Genomic DNA, 18,231 nt, shown 5'->3' with positions numbered 1-18,231 from the left:
GTCTTCAGAGCTTAGGAAGGTAACACAAAGTGGCTGGGTGACCTAGAGAGATCCAACTGCCTAGAAAGAATGGCCAGCGCTCAGCTAACTGGCCAGCACCAATCCTTGCAGGGATGAGATGCCAGATCTTCAGTTCTTCAGACATCGATATGAATTTCTACATAAAAATTCCTAATTTTTAAGAATTAGTAACTAATTCAAAATTTTATTTTAATTTTTTTTATTGGAGTTCAATTTGCCAACATATAGCATAACACCCAGTGCTCATCCCGCCAAGTGCCCCCCTCAGTGCCCATCACCCAGTCACCCCAACCCCCTGCCCACCTCCCCCTAATTCAAAATTTTAAATAATACTTTTCTAGCTAAGCAAATCCTGCCTGTGTACTTGATTTCAGGTGCCAGTTTGTGCTCTCAAATACTAGAAGAAGAGAATGAGAAATGGCCAAAGGGATGTTACTGAGGGTCCATTCTTGAGTTGTTTGCAAATTCTTCAGCCTTGCCTAATCACAAAGAACATTTCCTGGAAGACTTATCATCCTGAAAGTTCCTGACATCAAAATTTTGGGGTATTTTAAGCTTCAAAACATTCTGTCAGCCATAGGGAAAGATCACTAGAGAAAGCCATCTTCTGTGTCACAAGGCAAAAATAGGGGTGGAGCTCTCCAGGACCATGAAAAGTGTCCAGTTTCTAAACCAACAGAAGGTTGGTGAAAGAGAAAACCCCAAGTATAGAAATACAAAGCGAAGAGTGTATATACTATTGAGAAAAATGCAGTGAAAGAAACAAAGTTCATCTAATCGAGCCAATAATACTTATGGCCTGTAGGTATTGCCAAATATTTCAGGAAATGCCAATGTCTTTCTTTGTAAAGCAAGGCTGAACTTAGAATTAAACACAGCATATATCACTGGGAGGAATAAGGCAAATCCTTATTTCCTCACTCTCCTTTAACAAAGAATCATTAAGACTATTGGCCAATGTAGCACTCCCTTTCCCTCTCCAAAAATCAAGTCTCCCTCCCTAATGTCTCAAAGCCAACATTTCTGAGAAGTTTCCATCTTCTGTTGACAGTGAATAATAGCAACCCAGAACAAATGAGCAATGGCCCACACAGGACTCAGTTTCTTTTCTCTTCTTCAGTACCCACTGGTGCCCCAGATGTCGCCAACCCGTGGAGCCCCAGCCACTTGTCTGAATCAGCAAAATGAACTCTTCCTTCTGAACTGGAATGAAGAAGGACGAGCAGGACAAAGAAAAACAGCCCAAACCACACTTGCCCTCCCCATCAGGAATGGTACCTGTTCAGGCTTCAGCCCCGGCGGGATCCAAGCGTACTCCTCCAAGGCACAGCCCGAGTCGTCATCTGATGTGGAGTTCCTCTGGAAGTCAAACATGAGTTTGCTGACAGTCTTCTCCATCTCTAGGGGCATCACTGTCACCATGTGCTCCTCCTGAGGGCACTTGCAGTGTAGGCAGATCTTCCTGCAAGCAGCAAAGGTAGGAGGTAAGAAGGAAGGTAAAAGAAACCATTGATCATCTGGCTGCCAGTCACCAGCCCTTGGATCCAAAACCATAAACACATTCCTTGGCAACTGGCTTTTGGCAAGAGCATCTAAAGCGGTACTCCACAGCATGCCTGTCTTCTTGAAGGTGTGGTGCTGCACATGTGGAAATGTCACGAAAGGTCAGAGGCCACCAGGTAAGCCTGATGAGAATATTTGAACATGGACTCCCACCTCTTCTTCTAAATCAATATCCCAAAAATAATGTCAAAATATCTTTTATTAGAGCACTGGATAGGGACCATGACTACAATTTTAACTAGAATAGTAATTAAATCGACATAATACATATGATGATCAGAAATATTACCAGGGGATTTAACAAATGCTGACAACATACCATTTGCATTTCCTAGAAGCTTAGGCGGTTTTATTTTATTTTTTAAGATCTTACTTATTTATTCATGAGAGACACTGAGAGAGCGGCAGAGACACAGGCAGAGGGAGAAGTAGGCTTCATCCAGGGAGCTGGATGTGGAACTCGAGCCTCAGTCTCCAGGATCACGCCCTGGGCTGAAGGTGGCGCTAAACCGCTGAGCCACCCGGGCTGCCCTGGAAGTTTTTTTTTTTTTTTTTAAATATTTTATTTATTTATTCACAAGAGACACAGAGAGACATGCAGGGAGCCTGACGTGGGACTCGATCCTGTGTCTCCAGGATCACGCCCTGGGCTGAAGGTGGCGCTAAACCACTGAGCGACCAGCTCTGGAAGGTTTTAAAGAGAACTGCCCGGGAGGTTTTCTTTAAGAAAAAGAGTAAGAATATATTTTCCCACCAAACAAATCTGGCCCTAAGATCTCATGGGAAAGACATTTTCACCTCTAGTAAATATCCCCATAGGTTTGAAATTCCAATCAGAAACCCAAATCTTTCCCACATTGGTTGTTTTTTTTTTTTTTTTAAATACAGTATAAGAGGATCATGCATGTGAATTATTTCAAAAGGTAGCAGCCAAAGATAAAATCTCTCCCCAAAGTTGAACATTTCTCTTTTAAGGTTACCATCTGTTCCCTTTTCCATGGCTACAAAAATGATGAAGCAGTAAAAAGGTTGATGTCAGCAGTACAAAAGCATTTCTAGCTTCTACCAATGAAAAAGAGAAGAAAAAGAAATCAAGGAGGAAAATTTTTAGAAAATGAGCTGTTCTACGTGGTACTCAGATCTTTATGATTAGTTTCAGTAGCATCTTATTGAGGCAATGAGAGGGTTCAGAATCCCCACATATGCCTAATTTTTTGACAACAGCTTTGTTAAGATAGAATTCCTGTACCATAAAGGTCATCATTTTAAAATGTACAAATCACTGGCTTTTAGACATTCACAGAGTTTAAAACTCTCACCACTATTTAATGGTAGAATGTTTTCATCATCCCAAAAGAAACCCAAGGCACGTTAGCAGTGACTTTCCACAATCCTCTCCCCTTCAACCCCAGGCCCTGACAACCACTTATCTGTTTTTTTTTTTCTTTTTTTTTTTTGTCTCTATGTGGCTTTGCCTGTTCTAGAAAGGCATATGTATGGAATCATGCAATATGTAGTTTTTTGAAACTGGCTTCTTTTACAGAGTAGGATGTTTTCAAGATTAATTCATGTTGTAGCATGTGACAATCCTTCCTTCCTTTTTATTGCATTATAATATTCCAGAGAATGGATATATTACATTTTGTTCATCCATTCATCAGTTGGACATTTGGATTATTTCCACTATTTTTATTTTTGTGAATAATACTGCTCTAAATATTTATATACAAGTGTTTTTGTGTGAACACAGGTTTTCAATTTTCTTGAGTATATATCCAGGAGTAGAATTGCTAGGTCATATGGTAACCTTATGTTTAACATTTTGAGGAACTGTCAAACTGTTTTTCAGAAATAGCTGCACCGTTTTTATATTCCCACCATTAATGAATGACTGTTTTATTTTCTTTATATCCTTGCCACACTTGTTAATATCTTTCCATTGTTTCCATCCTAGTGGGTGTGGAGTGACATTGTGGTTTTGATTTGTACTTCATTAATAGCTAATGATACTGAGCATCTTTTTATTTTATTAAATACACTTCTTTTTATTAAATTTTTATTATTTTTATTAAATACACTTCTCCTCTTTGGAGAAGTGTCCATCTTATTGTGGTTTTGATTTGTACTTCATTAATAGCTAATGATACTGAGCATCTTTTTATTTTATTAAATACACTTTTTTTAAATTAAATTTTTATTATTTTTATTAAATACACTTCTCCTCTTTGGAGAAGTGTCCATTGAAAGTCTTAGTCCGGGCAGCCCTGGTGGCGCAGCGGTTTGGCGCCGCCTGCAGCCTGGGGTGTGATCCTGGAGACCCAGGATCGAGTCCCACGTCAGGCTCCCTGCATGGGGCCTGCTTCTCCCTCTGCCTCCCCCCCCCCGCCCCATCCCCGTGTGTCTCTATGAATAAATAAATAAAATCTTAAAAAAAAAAGTCTTAGTCCATTTTTAAAATTGTTGTCTTTTTCTTGTTGAATTATAAGCATTCTTTATATATATATATTTCTGAATATAAGTCCTTTATCAGAAATAAGATTTGTAAAAATATTCTCCCATTTTGTGGGTGGTCTTCACTTCTTTTTTTAATTGTATGAACACTTCCAAGTCTGTTCTTTTTTTTTTAAAAAACATAGGCCTTTGGGATTTTATTTTAATTAATTAACTAACTAACTAATTTATCTATTTGTATTGGGGGGGGGGGCAGAGAAAGAAGAGAATCTTAAGCAGCATGGAGCCTGATGCAGAGTCTGATCTTACAACCCTGAGATCATGACCTGAGCCAAAATCAAGAGTCAGATACTTAACTGAACCACTCAGGCGCCCCTGGTTGCCACATTCTTGATATGACTACTGAAGCACCAAAGTTTCTTATTCTGATAAAGTCTTCTGCTATGCTTTGTGCTTTTGGTGTCACATCTAAGAAACCTTGTCTAACTCAAATTCATAAAGATTTACTCCTATGTTTTCATCTAAGATGTTTATGGCTTTAGCTCTTTTTAAAAAAATATTTTATTTATTTATTCATGAGAGACACAGGGAGAGAAAGAAAGAGAGAGGCAGAGACACAGGCAGAGGGAGAAGCAGGCTCCACGCAGGGAGCCTGATGTGGGACTTGATCCCGGGACTCCAGGATCACGCCCTGGGCTGAAGGCAGGCGCCAAACCGCTGAGCCACCCAAGGATCCCCAGCTTTAGCTCTTATATTTAGGTCTATATTCCATTTTGAATTGGTTTTCATGCATGGTGTAAGTTAGGAGTCCAACTTCATACTCATGTAGTTATTCAACTGTCTTAGCACCATTGGTTAAAAACTCGATTCTTTTTCCTTTGGGTTGTCTTGGTGTCTTTGTCAAAAATCAGTTGATCATAAATGTAAGAGTTTATTTTTGGATTTTCAGTTCTAGTCCATTGAGTTCTCTGTCTACCTTATGCCATTACCACTCTGTCTTCATTACTGTAGTTTTGCAGTAGGTTTTGAAATTGTGAATATGAGTTGTCCAGCTTTGTCCTTAAAAAAAATTGTGTTGGCTCTCTTAGGTCCCTGGCATTTGTATCATAAAATATGAATTTTGGATTAACTTGCCCGTTTTTTGCAAAAAATCTAGCTGGGATTCCAACAGGAATTGCACTGAATCTAGAGATCAATTTTGAGAATACTGCTATCTTAACAATATTAGATCTTCCAATTCATGAACGAAAGATGTCTTTCCATTTATTTCAGTCTATTTTAGTTTCTTTCAATGCTATTTTATGGTTTTCTGTCATGAGTCTTACATATTTTTTGTTAAGTTTATTCCCAAGTATTTTATTCTTTTAATGCTATTGTAAAATTGTTTGCTTAATTTCCTTTTCACATTGTTATGGTATAGAAACACCAAGAATGCTTGTACATTGATCTTCCATCATACGATCTTGTTGAACTAGTTTTTTTCAGTTTTAAGAGTATGGTGTATGTGTTTGTATTCCTTAGCATTTCCCATATGCAAGATCATGTCATCTACAAATGGAGATAGTTTTATTCTTTCTTTTCCAATTTGATACCTTTTATGTCTTTGTCTTGCCTTATTGCCCTGGCTACAGCCTTATTGCCCTGGCTACAACCTTCAGCACAACGGTCAACAGAAGTGGCAGTGGCAGATATCTTTGTCTTGTTCTTGATCTTAAGGAAAAACATCCAATCTTTCACCATCAAGTATTATTTAGCTCTAGGCTTTTTGTAGATGCCCTTTATCAAGTTGAAGAAGATTCTTTCTATGCTAGTTTGTTGAGTGTTTTTTTTTTTTTTTTAATGACAGAAGGGTATTGGGTTTTGTCAAATGTTTTTTCCAACTATTAAGATGATCAGTTGGTTTTTGTCCTCACTCTATTAACGTCTTATGCCTAACATTTGACACCAAAATGTACTCAAGAAACAAAATCAGTTTAGTTCAGCCAAGTCAGGCTTGTCAGATTCTCCCACTTCCTGCTTTTCATCAGATCGAAAATATACACAGACAGAATGCACACTTGGATCTGGTTTGCATCTCCAAACTCAAAGGGGTTTCTTCCAAACCTTGGCTGCTGCTTTTAAAAATAGTCAGAGCCCATTTTAACAGTAACTCTTTAATTAACCAGCTACTGTAAAGAAGTCAAGGGTGTTAGGAAGTGGTCAGGGATTTTCCTCTCCAGTTATTTTTATACCAGTTAATGACTTAAGAGAAAAAAAAAAAAAAAACTCAGTGTGTTTTAGCAAGTTTAGGAGGCTCTTTGGTGACTTATGGTTTATACTAGAAAGTCATACTTTTCAAACAAAATGTAAAAGATTTTTTGCCAAACTCAGCCTCCAAAATATTGATCTGTGCAACTCATGTATTCAGCACTGCAGGGAAAAGTGCAATATTTAATGTTTGAAGGACATAATCTAATGAACTGAAGTCCCAGGAAAAGAAAAAAAGACAAGAAAATAACAAAATACAGAATACAGAACCAGATCCAGAATGAATCTCACTGAGTAGAACTATGAACAGAACAGAGAAAGGGGAGATGGCTAAGGGCCTATTTTGTCACTCAACAACCATCAAGTACCTACCATGTTCCAGGCACGCACTGCTCTTGTACCTGGGATACCTAACCAAAACAATGATCTCTGCCCTCCTGGGACCTGAGCAATCCACATAATGAATAATTTGGTCAAATAGCACATTAAAGATGCTAAGTGCTCAGGAATACAAGAAAGGTGAATCAGGATGAGGGTGATCTGAATTGCGAGGGTGCATACATGGGCAGAACACACAGCACTGGGCTTACGCATACCTTACACTCATGAGTTCAGATTTGTACACCAGTCCTCCAAGAAAGAAAATATTATCCCCACTTTCCAGAGAAGAAAGCAAAGGCCCAGAGGGATCAAGCAACATGTTCAAAGTAAACCCAAAATGGTGAGCGGAACAGAGACTCAAAATAGGATTTACGTGACCCCAAACCCCAACAATTAACTGCAGAAGGTGCACTTGACCCCAACCACAGAATACCCTTTTGCCCTTGAACAACAAACACATTCAGAAATATCAAAATCAAAGAGAAAGAAAAAGGAAAAAAGAAAACAAAATGTTAAATCAAAACCATGAGGACCTCATGTGTTTTCCCTGCTAGCTGCTTGCCTTCTACTTCTCATTGATAATTAACAGGCACTCCCGTGGAAAGGCATTTTTATTTGCAAAGAATTTTCAATCTTTGAGTGAGTCCATGACAGCCTTTGGAAAGACTAATCTAATAACCCCTGTTTACAAATGGGGAACCCAAGGCCCAGATGCTCAGAAAGGAGCAGAGGGTCAGAGATAGGCCATAAGGATTTCTCTTGATCCTCATGTCTCTCTCCCCCTCTTGGTAAAATGTACATAGCAACACCCAATGGCTCTGTCTTCCAACACACTGATTAAAGCTCTTCAGGGGTGTGTGGAGGAAATCTATGATTTGGCTTAAAAAAAAAAGACATTTATGAAAATAGAACCTGCTAGTATAGCAGGATTTCATTTAAAAAAAAAAAAAAAAGGCCATATAAAGTGTGCATTGGTTTCATTCTGTCAGAGTTGACATGCTACCTGCACATAATTGGGTTTGTGAATGACAGGTTTCCAAGGAAGAAGGCAGGATTCCGAGCAGTGATCCCTCATTCCCCTTCCTTCCCTCCCTCTGCCCGGCAACCACCCTTGCAACCCTCCTAATCCAAAAGCTATTAATGTATTTGCTTCCACATCCAGAGGCCTCAATCTGCTCTTCCATGGAACACACAAGACTGGTGGGCAGCAGAGGCTCTCTTTTCTAACCATCTCACAGTATTCTGGTCATCTGGGCCCAGGGCCACACCATTTGGAGAATAACTAATTTATGCTAATTAATTTACCTACAGTGCTGTGAAAGGATTCATTATAAATAGGCTGGGTGCCTGTGTGTGTATGTGGAAGGGACTCATCTTGGAAATGTTGACACATTATTTACAACACTGATCTCAGAACCCAAATGTCTTGTTTTGTATGAGAAGTGATAGGATGAAGGGAAAAAGGGATCCTCCTTTATAATGTGATTCTGACAAGTTCGTTTCCTCAACTGCAGGATTCTAGATTCAGATGGCATTGCAAACATCATTAAGTCCTTTTTCAAAAAAAATGGCTTTCTCTCTTTCACCCCCCCCTTCCTTTTTTAATGAGAGGAAAACATTTTTTGCAAAAGAACCCCTATGTGAAAACTCGATATATAAAACAGCTGCCCAGATTGATGTAAGGGGAGGAGGCCTAACCCCTCTCAAGCTCAACCTGCTTTCAAACTCCAGGCATTTTCATGGCCTTAAGATTTCAAGAATGTAAGTTTGGAAACAAGCATACTTCCCTTGACAGCTCAAGGTCATTCCTAGCACTTAGCAAAATATGAATTAGATGCTCAATATTCTGATAGATGATAGAAAGACCAAAAAAAGAGAGACTGTCAATGGCTTTTAAAAGACAAACAATTCCTAATCATGAAACTCTGCGTATAAATACTGATTCTAATCATGGGAAATTACATATCCGGTTGCCAAGACATTACATGGAGGTGCTTGGGGAGGCCTGGGATAAACTGGAGACTCAGATTTGATTGATCTGAGACCAGGCCCAGGAAGTGCATTTCTACCAGCATCTCCGATGCACAGTTAGAGGACACCTTCTGTTGCTGGCATTTCAGTTAGAAGGAACACCAGAGTCAGGGAATGGTCTGGAAACGTGTGTTCCACCAACACACCGGATGGACTCAGGAACTCTGGGCAGCACACATTTTTAAAACTGTTACAGGGAACCTACGGTGATCCCTCCTGACCACTGTGTCTTAGACTCTGAGGTCACTAAGCCCAACTGTCACTCAGCTGGGTACTGATCAGAGCATGGATGTAACAAAGTGCTAGAGAGAGGCAGTACCACATCAGCCACCAGAGGGGTGTCTCGCTGCCAGCCCTGCCATCTGTCCTTCCAGCCTTCCACCTTCCCTGTATTATGGGCTTCTCTGTCCCAAGTCCATAGCCAGATCAGGTTCAGGCCACTTTTATGCAAAGGTCAAAGGGTAGACTGCTTAAAGGGCAACTCAGCAGCATCACATACTAAGTGACTCATGAGGAACGTGCAACACTGGACACATGGGAATGTGGCAACATGGCAGCGCCTCAGGCTGCCGAGATCAGGTGTGGGAAAAAACACTTTTGTTAAGACAAAAGGGATAAAATAACCCAAATAGCAAAAAGCTATGTAACGGATGTGTCCTGGGTATTTAAATTCTTCCATGACTCCAGCTCACTGAAGGCAAAAAAATAACTTCTTTTATTCTTACTAAGAGGAAAAGGGGGAAACCTTTTACTGATTCCTTATCCTTAAAAAAAAAAAAAAAGTAGCACACAGTTAATGTAGGAAAGAATCAGGAATTGCAGATAAGCAAGAGAAGAAATATTTCAAAACACCCACAATCCCAGGGATAATCACTGTTAAACAGAAACAGCTGCTGGTCCTCTTTTTCCTTCATGTTAAGAAACTGGAGACCAGATTTCATTCTATGTGCTCGCCATTAGCAAGTACCAAGAGACAAGACTGGCCTGGAATGACAAAGCGTGAGCCAGAACACCCACACACGTACACACAACACTCTCAGCAAATAGAAGAGCATTATTCAATCCAGATAAGTGGGTTTGTTCTGATCCAGTGCCCTGTAACAGGATTAGAGGACTTACGTAGCAGGGAAGATGCTGGCAATGTGGGGCCCACATATATATTTACGGGTATCACAGAGTTAAGTTAGGTCCGTCAGATAAAAAACATCTGAAAACCAGATTTCAACAGCTATCGACTTTCAATTTTCTGTGCAAGTGGGGAGAGATGGGGCATGGATAATTTAAAACCACTAAGCCTTGGCTGAGAATTGGGTCTTTGTACATCAGTCACATACTCTCAATGCTGTGGAAACTTCCATCACTTCAAACCACCTGGAGGATCCACCCTGGGCAAGATGGACTCAGGAAGAGCTAGGCAGGAGCCTTATTTTCGCAGTCTGCTCTGTCACCCAGTCTCCTTAAGTTTCTAATGAGAGCATCAACTTTTCACGTGCATGCAAAGTGCCAGCCTAAAATGAGGTGAATGTTGCTCTGGTTCACTGTCCTGTGGGGATACCTCCCCTGGGTGTTCCTAGGAGGTACATAAATGTGTGGGGTGAAAGAGTTTTTACTGGACTGCAGGCTTCCCGGAGGTCAACAAATGAAAAGACAGTGGATGCTATTAGCAGAAAAGTCATCACCATGCTGTGTTTCTAGTAAGCTGGTAAGAAATGGAAGTGGGGTCTGCCTGCCTAAAATAGGGCTGAGATAATCCTGTCATGAATAAGGCAAAAAAAGCTATCAAATTTGAGCTCTCACAGGAACATCAGCTGCTTCCCTCTGAAACTGCACAGGTCACATGATTATAGAACCTACACATGAGGCTTCTGCTCCCACCTTTTACATCGTTCACAAAACACATGTGAAGGATCAGAATGGCAGAAAGGGAGGCAGGCAAGAAGAGATACATGAGTGGAGGCTGGCCTGTAATGAAGTGAGGATGTTCAGTTGGTGAAACTGCCCCCAAAGGAGCAAGGGCTTAACATGACAGCTCCAGGGCTTGGGCTCCTTCCTCTCCACTCCAACATGTGCTTTCTGACCGGAGGACACCAGGTAAGGGTGAACACGGTGGCTACATTTCTACTACTTGTGTCATTTCCCACATTTATGGAGGATGTATGATATTTGTGTGATCTTCACATAGTTCCTTTATTCATTCTCAGTTCTGTTGAGTTAGCATTTGAATCTACTACGCAGACACAAAAATTAAGGCTGTAAACTCATCTATGACTTCACCAAAATTGTACAGATTAGCACTTATGTCATCTGATTCTAAGATGAGGGATCTTTCTACCATCTTGTTGTAAATGGAGTGGCCAAATCTTCCTTCCTTTTTTTCCATGTGTCCTTCTGTCCTACTATCCATTGGTCCATTCATCCATATCCATATCCATCCATCCATCCAACCTGCCCACCACCCAAGCAGATGACAGTGAATGAGCATCTATAGGACACAGGTACAGTATTAAGATGTTGGGCACAGAGCAGTGATAAAGACATACAACAGCTTTAACCTCATGGAGCTTTGACTCCAGTGGGGACGATAGACAATAGGCAGGTAGACAAATAGGGAAACCTTCCATTTGCAGATTTTGGTAAATGCAATGATGGAAATAAATAGGAAGGTGAAGAAGAGAGGGACTGAGGATGGGTCAGGATAGGTCTTCCCGCTCCAGTGGCATCTGAGCTGTGATCAGAATATTGAATATGATATTCTCAGTTCTCTGAGAGAACCCAGGCGGCGAGATCTCCAGGCAGAGGAAAGCAAGCACAAAGGCCCTGAGGTGGGGAAGAGTGTGGCATGAAGCACTCTCAGGAGGTGGTCTGAGGCTTCCCTCCCCCATTACTATCTGCCTCCACGACAGTGACCAGAATGTATGAGCCACTGCCTGTCTCAAAACCCAAGCATAAAATGTGAAATTCAGGGGATAGCACCATCTGAGTGGGTGCTGTCAGCTCCTCTGTTTTTTTTCATCCCCTTCTTGAAATTCCTATGTTCCTTGTTCTTGATACCCAGATACCAGTGTATCCTGTTATTTGCAGTCTGGCTGGCTCCTTCACTCCCTCTTCCCAGCCACAATACTTTGTTTTCCCCTCTTTTTGGCAAGCACTCAGTCTGAATGAGGGGCCCAGGCATGAACCTTGACACTGGCCATGTCTAGAAGCAAGATTCCTATCTCTGTGAGAAAGGAAAAATGGTTTCTGAATAAACACAGAAGCTAAAGGGTGAGACCGTGACAGGGCCAGCTGGGTAGGAGGCTGGTGTGTGCTGAGAGCCAAGACCATGCTGCCTGGCTCCATCCAACTCCCTGCCCTCTGCCTGGGCTCCAGTGGCTCTGGCCATCTGCATCAAGAGGAGCTTCTCTCTCCCAGGCACTGCCAAAGTTGGTAGTGGATAATTTTCAGTGGCAGTGGTTTCCTCTCGTAATATGTCATTTCATATTTCCATGAGCAAATATACATGGCTCCTATTCTGAATTCACCTTGTAATTTTTGAGCAGTTGAAACATACCCCCTTTGAAAAATAAGCCTCCTGGATGACCTCTCTTAGAAAGACTTCTTTTGAACCTCTCTTACCATACTTTGATTTAGGGTATGATGTCTCAGTAACTGAGGGACAATGCCTTAGATTGGCTTTCCCCAGAATCAGATCCTCAGGAGGTATCTGAGTGTAAAGAATTGTGGGAGATGGTCTCCAAACAGTCCTGACAGGGAAATTGAAAAGGGACTTGGCAAAGGGAAGGATGCCAACATAAGGTGAGGTAATGTGCAGGCTGAAGCTTTGGACCACGGTGACCCATTTCAGTTGAGGAGCTATGGAAGATAGCTTGAAACACTCCTCAGAAATGTGTCACTGGAGAGTCAAAGAGGCAGAGGTGGTCACCCATCAATTACCAACTGGGTGAGGACTATTCCTGGGGTCCTGTCGCTTACCCGCAGGCAAGACAGGGAGTCTGCAGTTCCTACTACAGCAGGAACCATGGGTCACAGTAAACTGGGCTGGTGAGTGCCAAGGGGAAGATGAGAATACCAAAAATGTTTGCTGCAGGCAGCTTCATTTATTATACAATAATTCACTGAACATGTATGTACTATACATCCCAGGGGTTACTGTGAGGGATTAAAACAAAACAAAAAACAAAAAACAAAAAAAACCAAGAGTCCCTGTCTGACTAGGACACAAAGATATAGTCACAAAGAGCTAAACCACACATACCAAAGTGAAGGGTTGTTTGCGGGGATACAGAGGAGAATGTCCTTGTTTTGAGGAGGTAGATGCTGAAATAGGATCAGGTAAAGGATGATGTTTGTCATTTATTTTCACATGGTTAAGCTAGAATATTAATATATGTATGCATGTGTAGGGAGAGAGAGAGAGAGAGAGAGAGAGATACAACATGTAGCAAATGTGGCAAAATGTTAACAACAGAGAAATCTAGAAGAACGTATGGAAGTTTGGGTGGCTTCAGTGGTTGAGCATCCACCTTTGGCTCAAGTTGTGATCTTGGGGTCCTGGGATTGAGCCCCACATCAGGCCCCCCACAGGGAGCCTGCTTCCCTCTCCACCTATGTCTCTGCCTGTCTCTCTCTGTGTGTCTCTCATGAATAAATGAAATCTTAAAAAAAAAAAAAGGGAATTGGGCAGCCCAGGTGGCTCAGTGGTTTAGCACTGCCTTCAGCCCACGGTGTGATCCTGGAGACCCGGGATCGAGTCCCACGTCAGGCTTCCTGCATGGAGCCTGCTTCTCCCTCTGCCTGTGTCTCTGCCTCTCTCTCTCTCTGTCTATATTCTCATGAATAAATAAATAAATAAAATCTTAAAAAAAAAAAAAGGAATGTATGGAAGTTCACTACACTATTCTTGAAACAATCATGTAATACTGCAGTTTCCCAAAATAATGTCTTAAAATAAACCAACTAGAAAGTCATTTCCTTTGCTATTAGAAGAGTTATTAACAGGAAACCTACCATGTGCCAGGCACTGTGCTACAGAGAGTTCTTGGTTATCAAGGAGTCAGGGAGGGCTCCTTTGAGGAAGCTGGACCTAAAGGTTGCCAAGTAGGAGGATACTAAGCAAAAAGAGAAGGAAGAAATACTCTCAACAGGTGAATAAAGGACATGGAGTTAGGAGAGAACAAGGTGTCATCAAGATACAGATAGGAGTCAAAGATGGCGACAAGAGGGCAGCTGGAGAATTATACATACAATCCATCTGAAGGAGTTTTGACTTCATTGTAAAAGCGTTCCCTGGCCAGTAAGGAATCTGCCTACCCAAACACACAGCTAGCTAATTCAGCATCATAATGAGTACACACAGTGAACCCTCAAAGGAGAAGAGCTTGGCCACGGATGGTGTCTCCATGGCAACACTGTTACCTGCATCACTGCATCCCCAAGAAAGGCTATGGGTATCTAGAGAAGCTCTGATTTCCTTAGCTGCCTCTCAGACCCACTGCCCCGTTAAGAATAAACCAAGGTAGACAGTTTTCCCAGTTTTTTCTGGGAAAAATTCTTCAACTTCATTTTGTCCCCAAACTATGATTTTATGACATGTATGTTTTGCTTCATTGGTCATTTAGCAGAGCAAGTTCCAAGAGCACTTCCTTACCAGAGAAGTCCTTTAGGAGAAGTTTCTGAGGAAGTGACTACAAATAGAATTCTAACATTTGCCTCCAAACTTCATGGCAAAGCCTGGGAGATTCCACAAAATATCTTTTTGTTTGCCTTCTTCCATGCCATCTGCTGAACTACTTGTTTTATCTCTACTTCCCTTGTAGAAGAAAATGGCTAATCTCAGGAAGACAAGATCTAAGGCATTAAATATTGCCTAAGTACTTAAAGGCAGTATATAGTGCAGTGGATTAAGTAAGATCTTAGATTCTAGAGTCAAGCTGACTTGGGTTCAAATCCTAACTCCACCACTTTATTGGCTTGCTGCTAGGATCAGACAGTGAAAAAAAAATATATATATATATATATATACAGCATGCTTCACATAGCAAAACCTGACTATGTTGCTGGTATGTCACACCCTATGGTATGTGGAAGGATGGAAAATAAAGCAAACAAGTAAAAGTAGTCATGGTTCCTGTTCTCTAGAACTCAATCTAGACCGTACTAATGTATTCTACTTGGGATAGAAGATAGATCAATGGAAAACAGATGAGGAGCAAACAAGTTATTTCTATAAGTCTTTATTAAACACCCACTATATACTTAAAAGTGAGCTGCGCTGAGCAAGGTAACTTGATTATTTTCCTTACCAAAGGATTACTTATCTTTAGCATGCTTTTAGTATTTCAGGGTGACACAAATGACCTTCTTTTCTTACCAAAATACAATTGGCAGACACGTTACATGTTAAATTATTGACTTCTGGGGCTAATCAAGCACTTTAAAGCCTACCATGCAGTTTCAGTTGAGGTAAATCTTTGAATTACTTTTTTGAATCCTTACAATGTTAATGAAAATAGCAAGGGCTATTTTTGCCCTTTTAGAGATAAAGAAAGTGAAGTTCAGAGACACCAATTGCCATGGTTGGGAGTGTCTAGAACCCCAAATTCTTTTTTTTTCCCATGAGCAGGGGAAGTGAGGTCAGGTTGGCTCCATTTCTAGGGTATGATTCTGTAACTTTTCTTTTTTTTTTTAAATGTATTTATTTATGATAGTCACAGAGAGAGAGAGAGAGAGAGAGAGAGAGAGAGGCAGAGACACAGGCAGAGGGAGAAGCAGGCTCCATGCACCGGGAGCCCGATGTGGGATTCGATCCCGGGTCTCCAGGATCGTGCCCTGGGCCAAAGGTAGGCGCCAAACCGCTGCGCCACCCAGGGATCCCTGTAACTTTTCTTTTTAAAATGTATTTATTTGAGTGAAAGAGAGAGAGACGAAACGTGAATGTGCTTGCACATGGAGAGGGAGGGAGACAGGGAGGGGGAGAGAATCTCTAGCAAACTCCCCACTGAACATGTAACCCGATGCAGGGCTCAATCTCGTGACTGTGAGACCATGACCTGACCTGAAATCAAGAGTCAGATGGTCAACTGATTGAGCCACCCAGGCACCCTCCGACTTTTCTTTTTTTAAGAAAATATTTTCTGATTGTATGCTAGGCTCTGTGCTAAGCACTTTCCACATTTCCTTCTTCAATCCTCAAAGCACAGTATGCAATGGAAATTACCATTATTATTCTCATTTTACAGATGGGAAAACCAAGGCTCAGAGCATTTCTGGAACTTACCCCAGCTCCCACAGCCAGGAGGTGATGAAAATGGGAATGCAAACTGAGATCTGTTGGACTCCAGAGCCCTTCACCCAACACCTGAATGCCTTTTTGATGCCCTTTCAGGCTGACGGCACCGGTCCCCTAATCCATGTAAAACAAGTTGTGCTTTTCTCCTTGTTCACATAGAGGCCCCCAAATCACTGGCAAGTCATAGGAAATTCTTAAGTGGCTGCTTATTAATAACATTTTCAGTTTATATTAGACTGCCTTTCATCCAGGGGAACTCAGCCAGCTCCATACACAGAGAACCACTGAAATCCAGCCATTTCTGGTATGGCTGTGGGCCAGCTGGCAACAGCATCCCTCAGGGGCTTGGCTTGTGGGGATTCTGGCAATGGTCACACCCTTCAAAACTTGACAGGGGCCCTTTAATATCCGCGCTGAAGGGCTTGAGGCAAAACCTTCCCAGAAATCCGTGTTCCTCAGTGAATGAGGCCAAAGGCTCAAGACAACCCCAGCAGATTTGGGAAACGAGAACATCAAGAAATTGGGTGTTTCCCAAATCCCAAAGCTGGAAGTAAAGCCCCCTCAATTCAGATCGAGTCAGACACAATAGGGAAAGACGTGATTTTCAGGAGAGACCTGGCTTCAGTCAAGTCCAAGGGAAAAAACAAAACAAAACAAATTTCTCAGGGTTTCCCACAGGAGGGCTAGGCAAAAAAAAAAAAAAAAAAAAAAAAAAAGGCAAGATGCTGACTTCCCTTCTATGGAAGCTGGATCTATGGAACGGTTTTTGTGGTTTTGTTCCGAGCCACAACTAGTTTCCTCATTCTGCAGCGGCAAGAGGACAGGGGGAAGCACATGGAAAGAAAATGACATTTCCTAGTTTCATGTTTTATTGGAAAGAAGCCCTCGATGAATTGAATTCACATGGTCTACAGGAAAACACTTAAAAATTTATTGTATTCAGATTTTGACAAGGTGATGCTTGAAGAACGTGTGCCCCCTGGACGTACCCTCCCCCCACCCCCAAAGCATGTTGGAAATAGCCATGCCCACATACTCTTGCCATAGTTGTTACAATGAACAACCATCCAGACAGTGGACTTCTTTGGTGTGTGGATCAGTGTTGGTCATTTCTTCATTGGCTCTTCACACTATTCCTGCCTTTACTCTCCTAGTCCAATTCACCACAACCTTCTGCCTGGGCTATTGTAACAGCCTGCTATTCTAATTCCCTGCTTCCAACCCTGCCCTTCTAGAACCTATTGTCCACCAGCTGTTTGTTTTTAAAACAAGGGTGATAACACTCCACTCTCCTACTTAAACTGCTCGTTCCCAATGCAATCAGAATGAAGTATACTCTCTTTAACCCTGGCTCACAAGATCCAATGTCATCTACCCTTTTTCCTCTTTCTCCAACTTCATTTTGTCCCACTCTGCACATCGTCTACTGTACTTCAGCCTCATTGACCTTTTGTTTTTCCTATGAACTTGCCAAGGCCATCCTTCTCTTAGGATCTTTGTAGCAACTCTTCCTCTGCCTGGAATAGCCTTCCTTCCCTGCGCTCTTTAGGAGCAGACCAGCCTACTCTTCACCATTCATGTCACTCACAGTCACCTTCACCAAGGACCCTCCAGAAAGTAGCCAACTTCCCCTTCTCATTCACTCGCTGTTTTATCATCCTTTGATGTTTTTTCTTAACAGTTGTCATGCTCAGAAACTGTCTTGTCAATGTGTCCATTATGTTTTTCCCACTGTAATTAGTAACGTCTACAAAGTTAAGGAGCTTATCTTGTATCTAGAACAATAAGCATTCAATAGGTATAGTTCCTTAAAATTTTGAATCTTTCATGCCTAGCCCAGAATCTAGCTTGGCAGTTCTCAACCAGAAGTCTCCAAACCCTTGTGATCGTTGTGTATAATTTTATCTTCTTTATACTTATTTTTTGCATTAATTAAAAATGTACAGTTACAATAACGCCAGAAATGTAGAGTGTGAGTCTACTATCAACACGATCGGTAGTAGATCATCAAAACCATACCAAAGAAAGCCTACATTTTTCCTGGATTAAATGAAAGTATGCAAAGAGTAAAGTATGGGCAGAGAAGAAAGCATTTAGGATGAGTGAGAATCAAATCATAACTAGGGTGAAATTTTATTCTGTTAAGTGTATTGTGAAATGTCAAGTTTTTAAAAGAGTGCCTTGAATATAGTGAGAGACGGAAAACTCCTGACCTAACCCAAAGCAAATATTCAAAACATCGTTAGAGT

At 41.4% G+C, this 18,231-nt stretch overlaps 1 protein-coding gene across 9 annotated transcripts in view; it reads right to left on the bottom strand.

Moving 5' to 3' along the window:
* The window catches only part of PRICKLE2 (prickle planar cell polarity protein 2), a 321,924-nt gene that overhangs the window by 88,206 nt on the left and 215,487 nt on the right, over nt 1–18,231 (bottom strand). For all 9 annotated transcript variants that reach the window (XM_025456470.3, XM_025456472.3, XM_025456473.3 and 6 more), the window contains one exon: nt 1,300–1,483. In XM_025456470.3, the coding sequence (XP_025312255.1) occupies nt 1,300–1,483 (184 nt within the window). The remainder of the gene's footprint in view (nt 1–1,299; nt 1,484–18,231) is intronic.

Source organism: Canis lupus, chromosome 20 (genome assembly GCF_003254725.2).
Source record: "Canis lupus dingo isolate Sandy chromosome 20, ASM325472v2, whole genome shotgun sequence".
Taxonomy (NCBI): Eukaryota; Metazoa; Chordata; class Mammalia; order Carnivora; family Canidae; genus Canis; species Canis lupus.
Note: the sequence above shows the minus strand (reverse complement) of the source record. Positions and strands in the feature narration are given on the sequence as shown.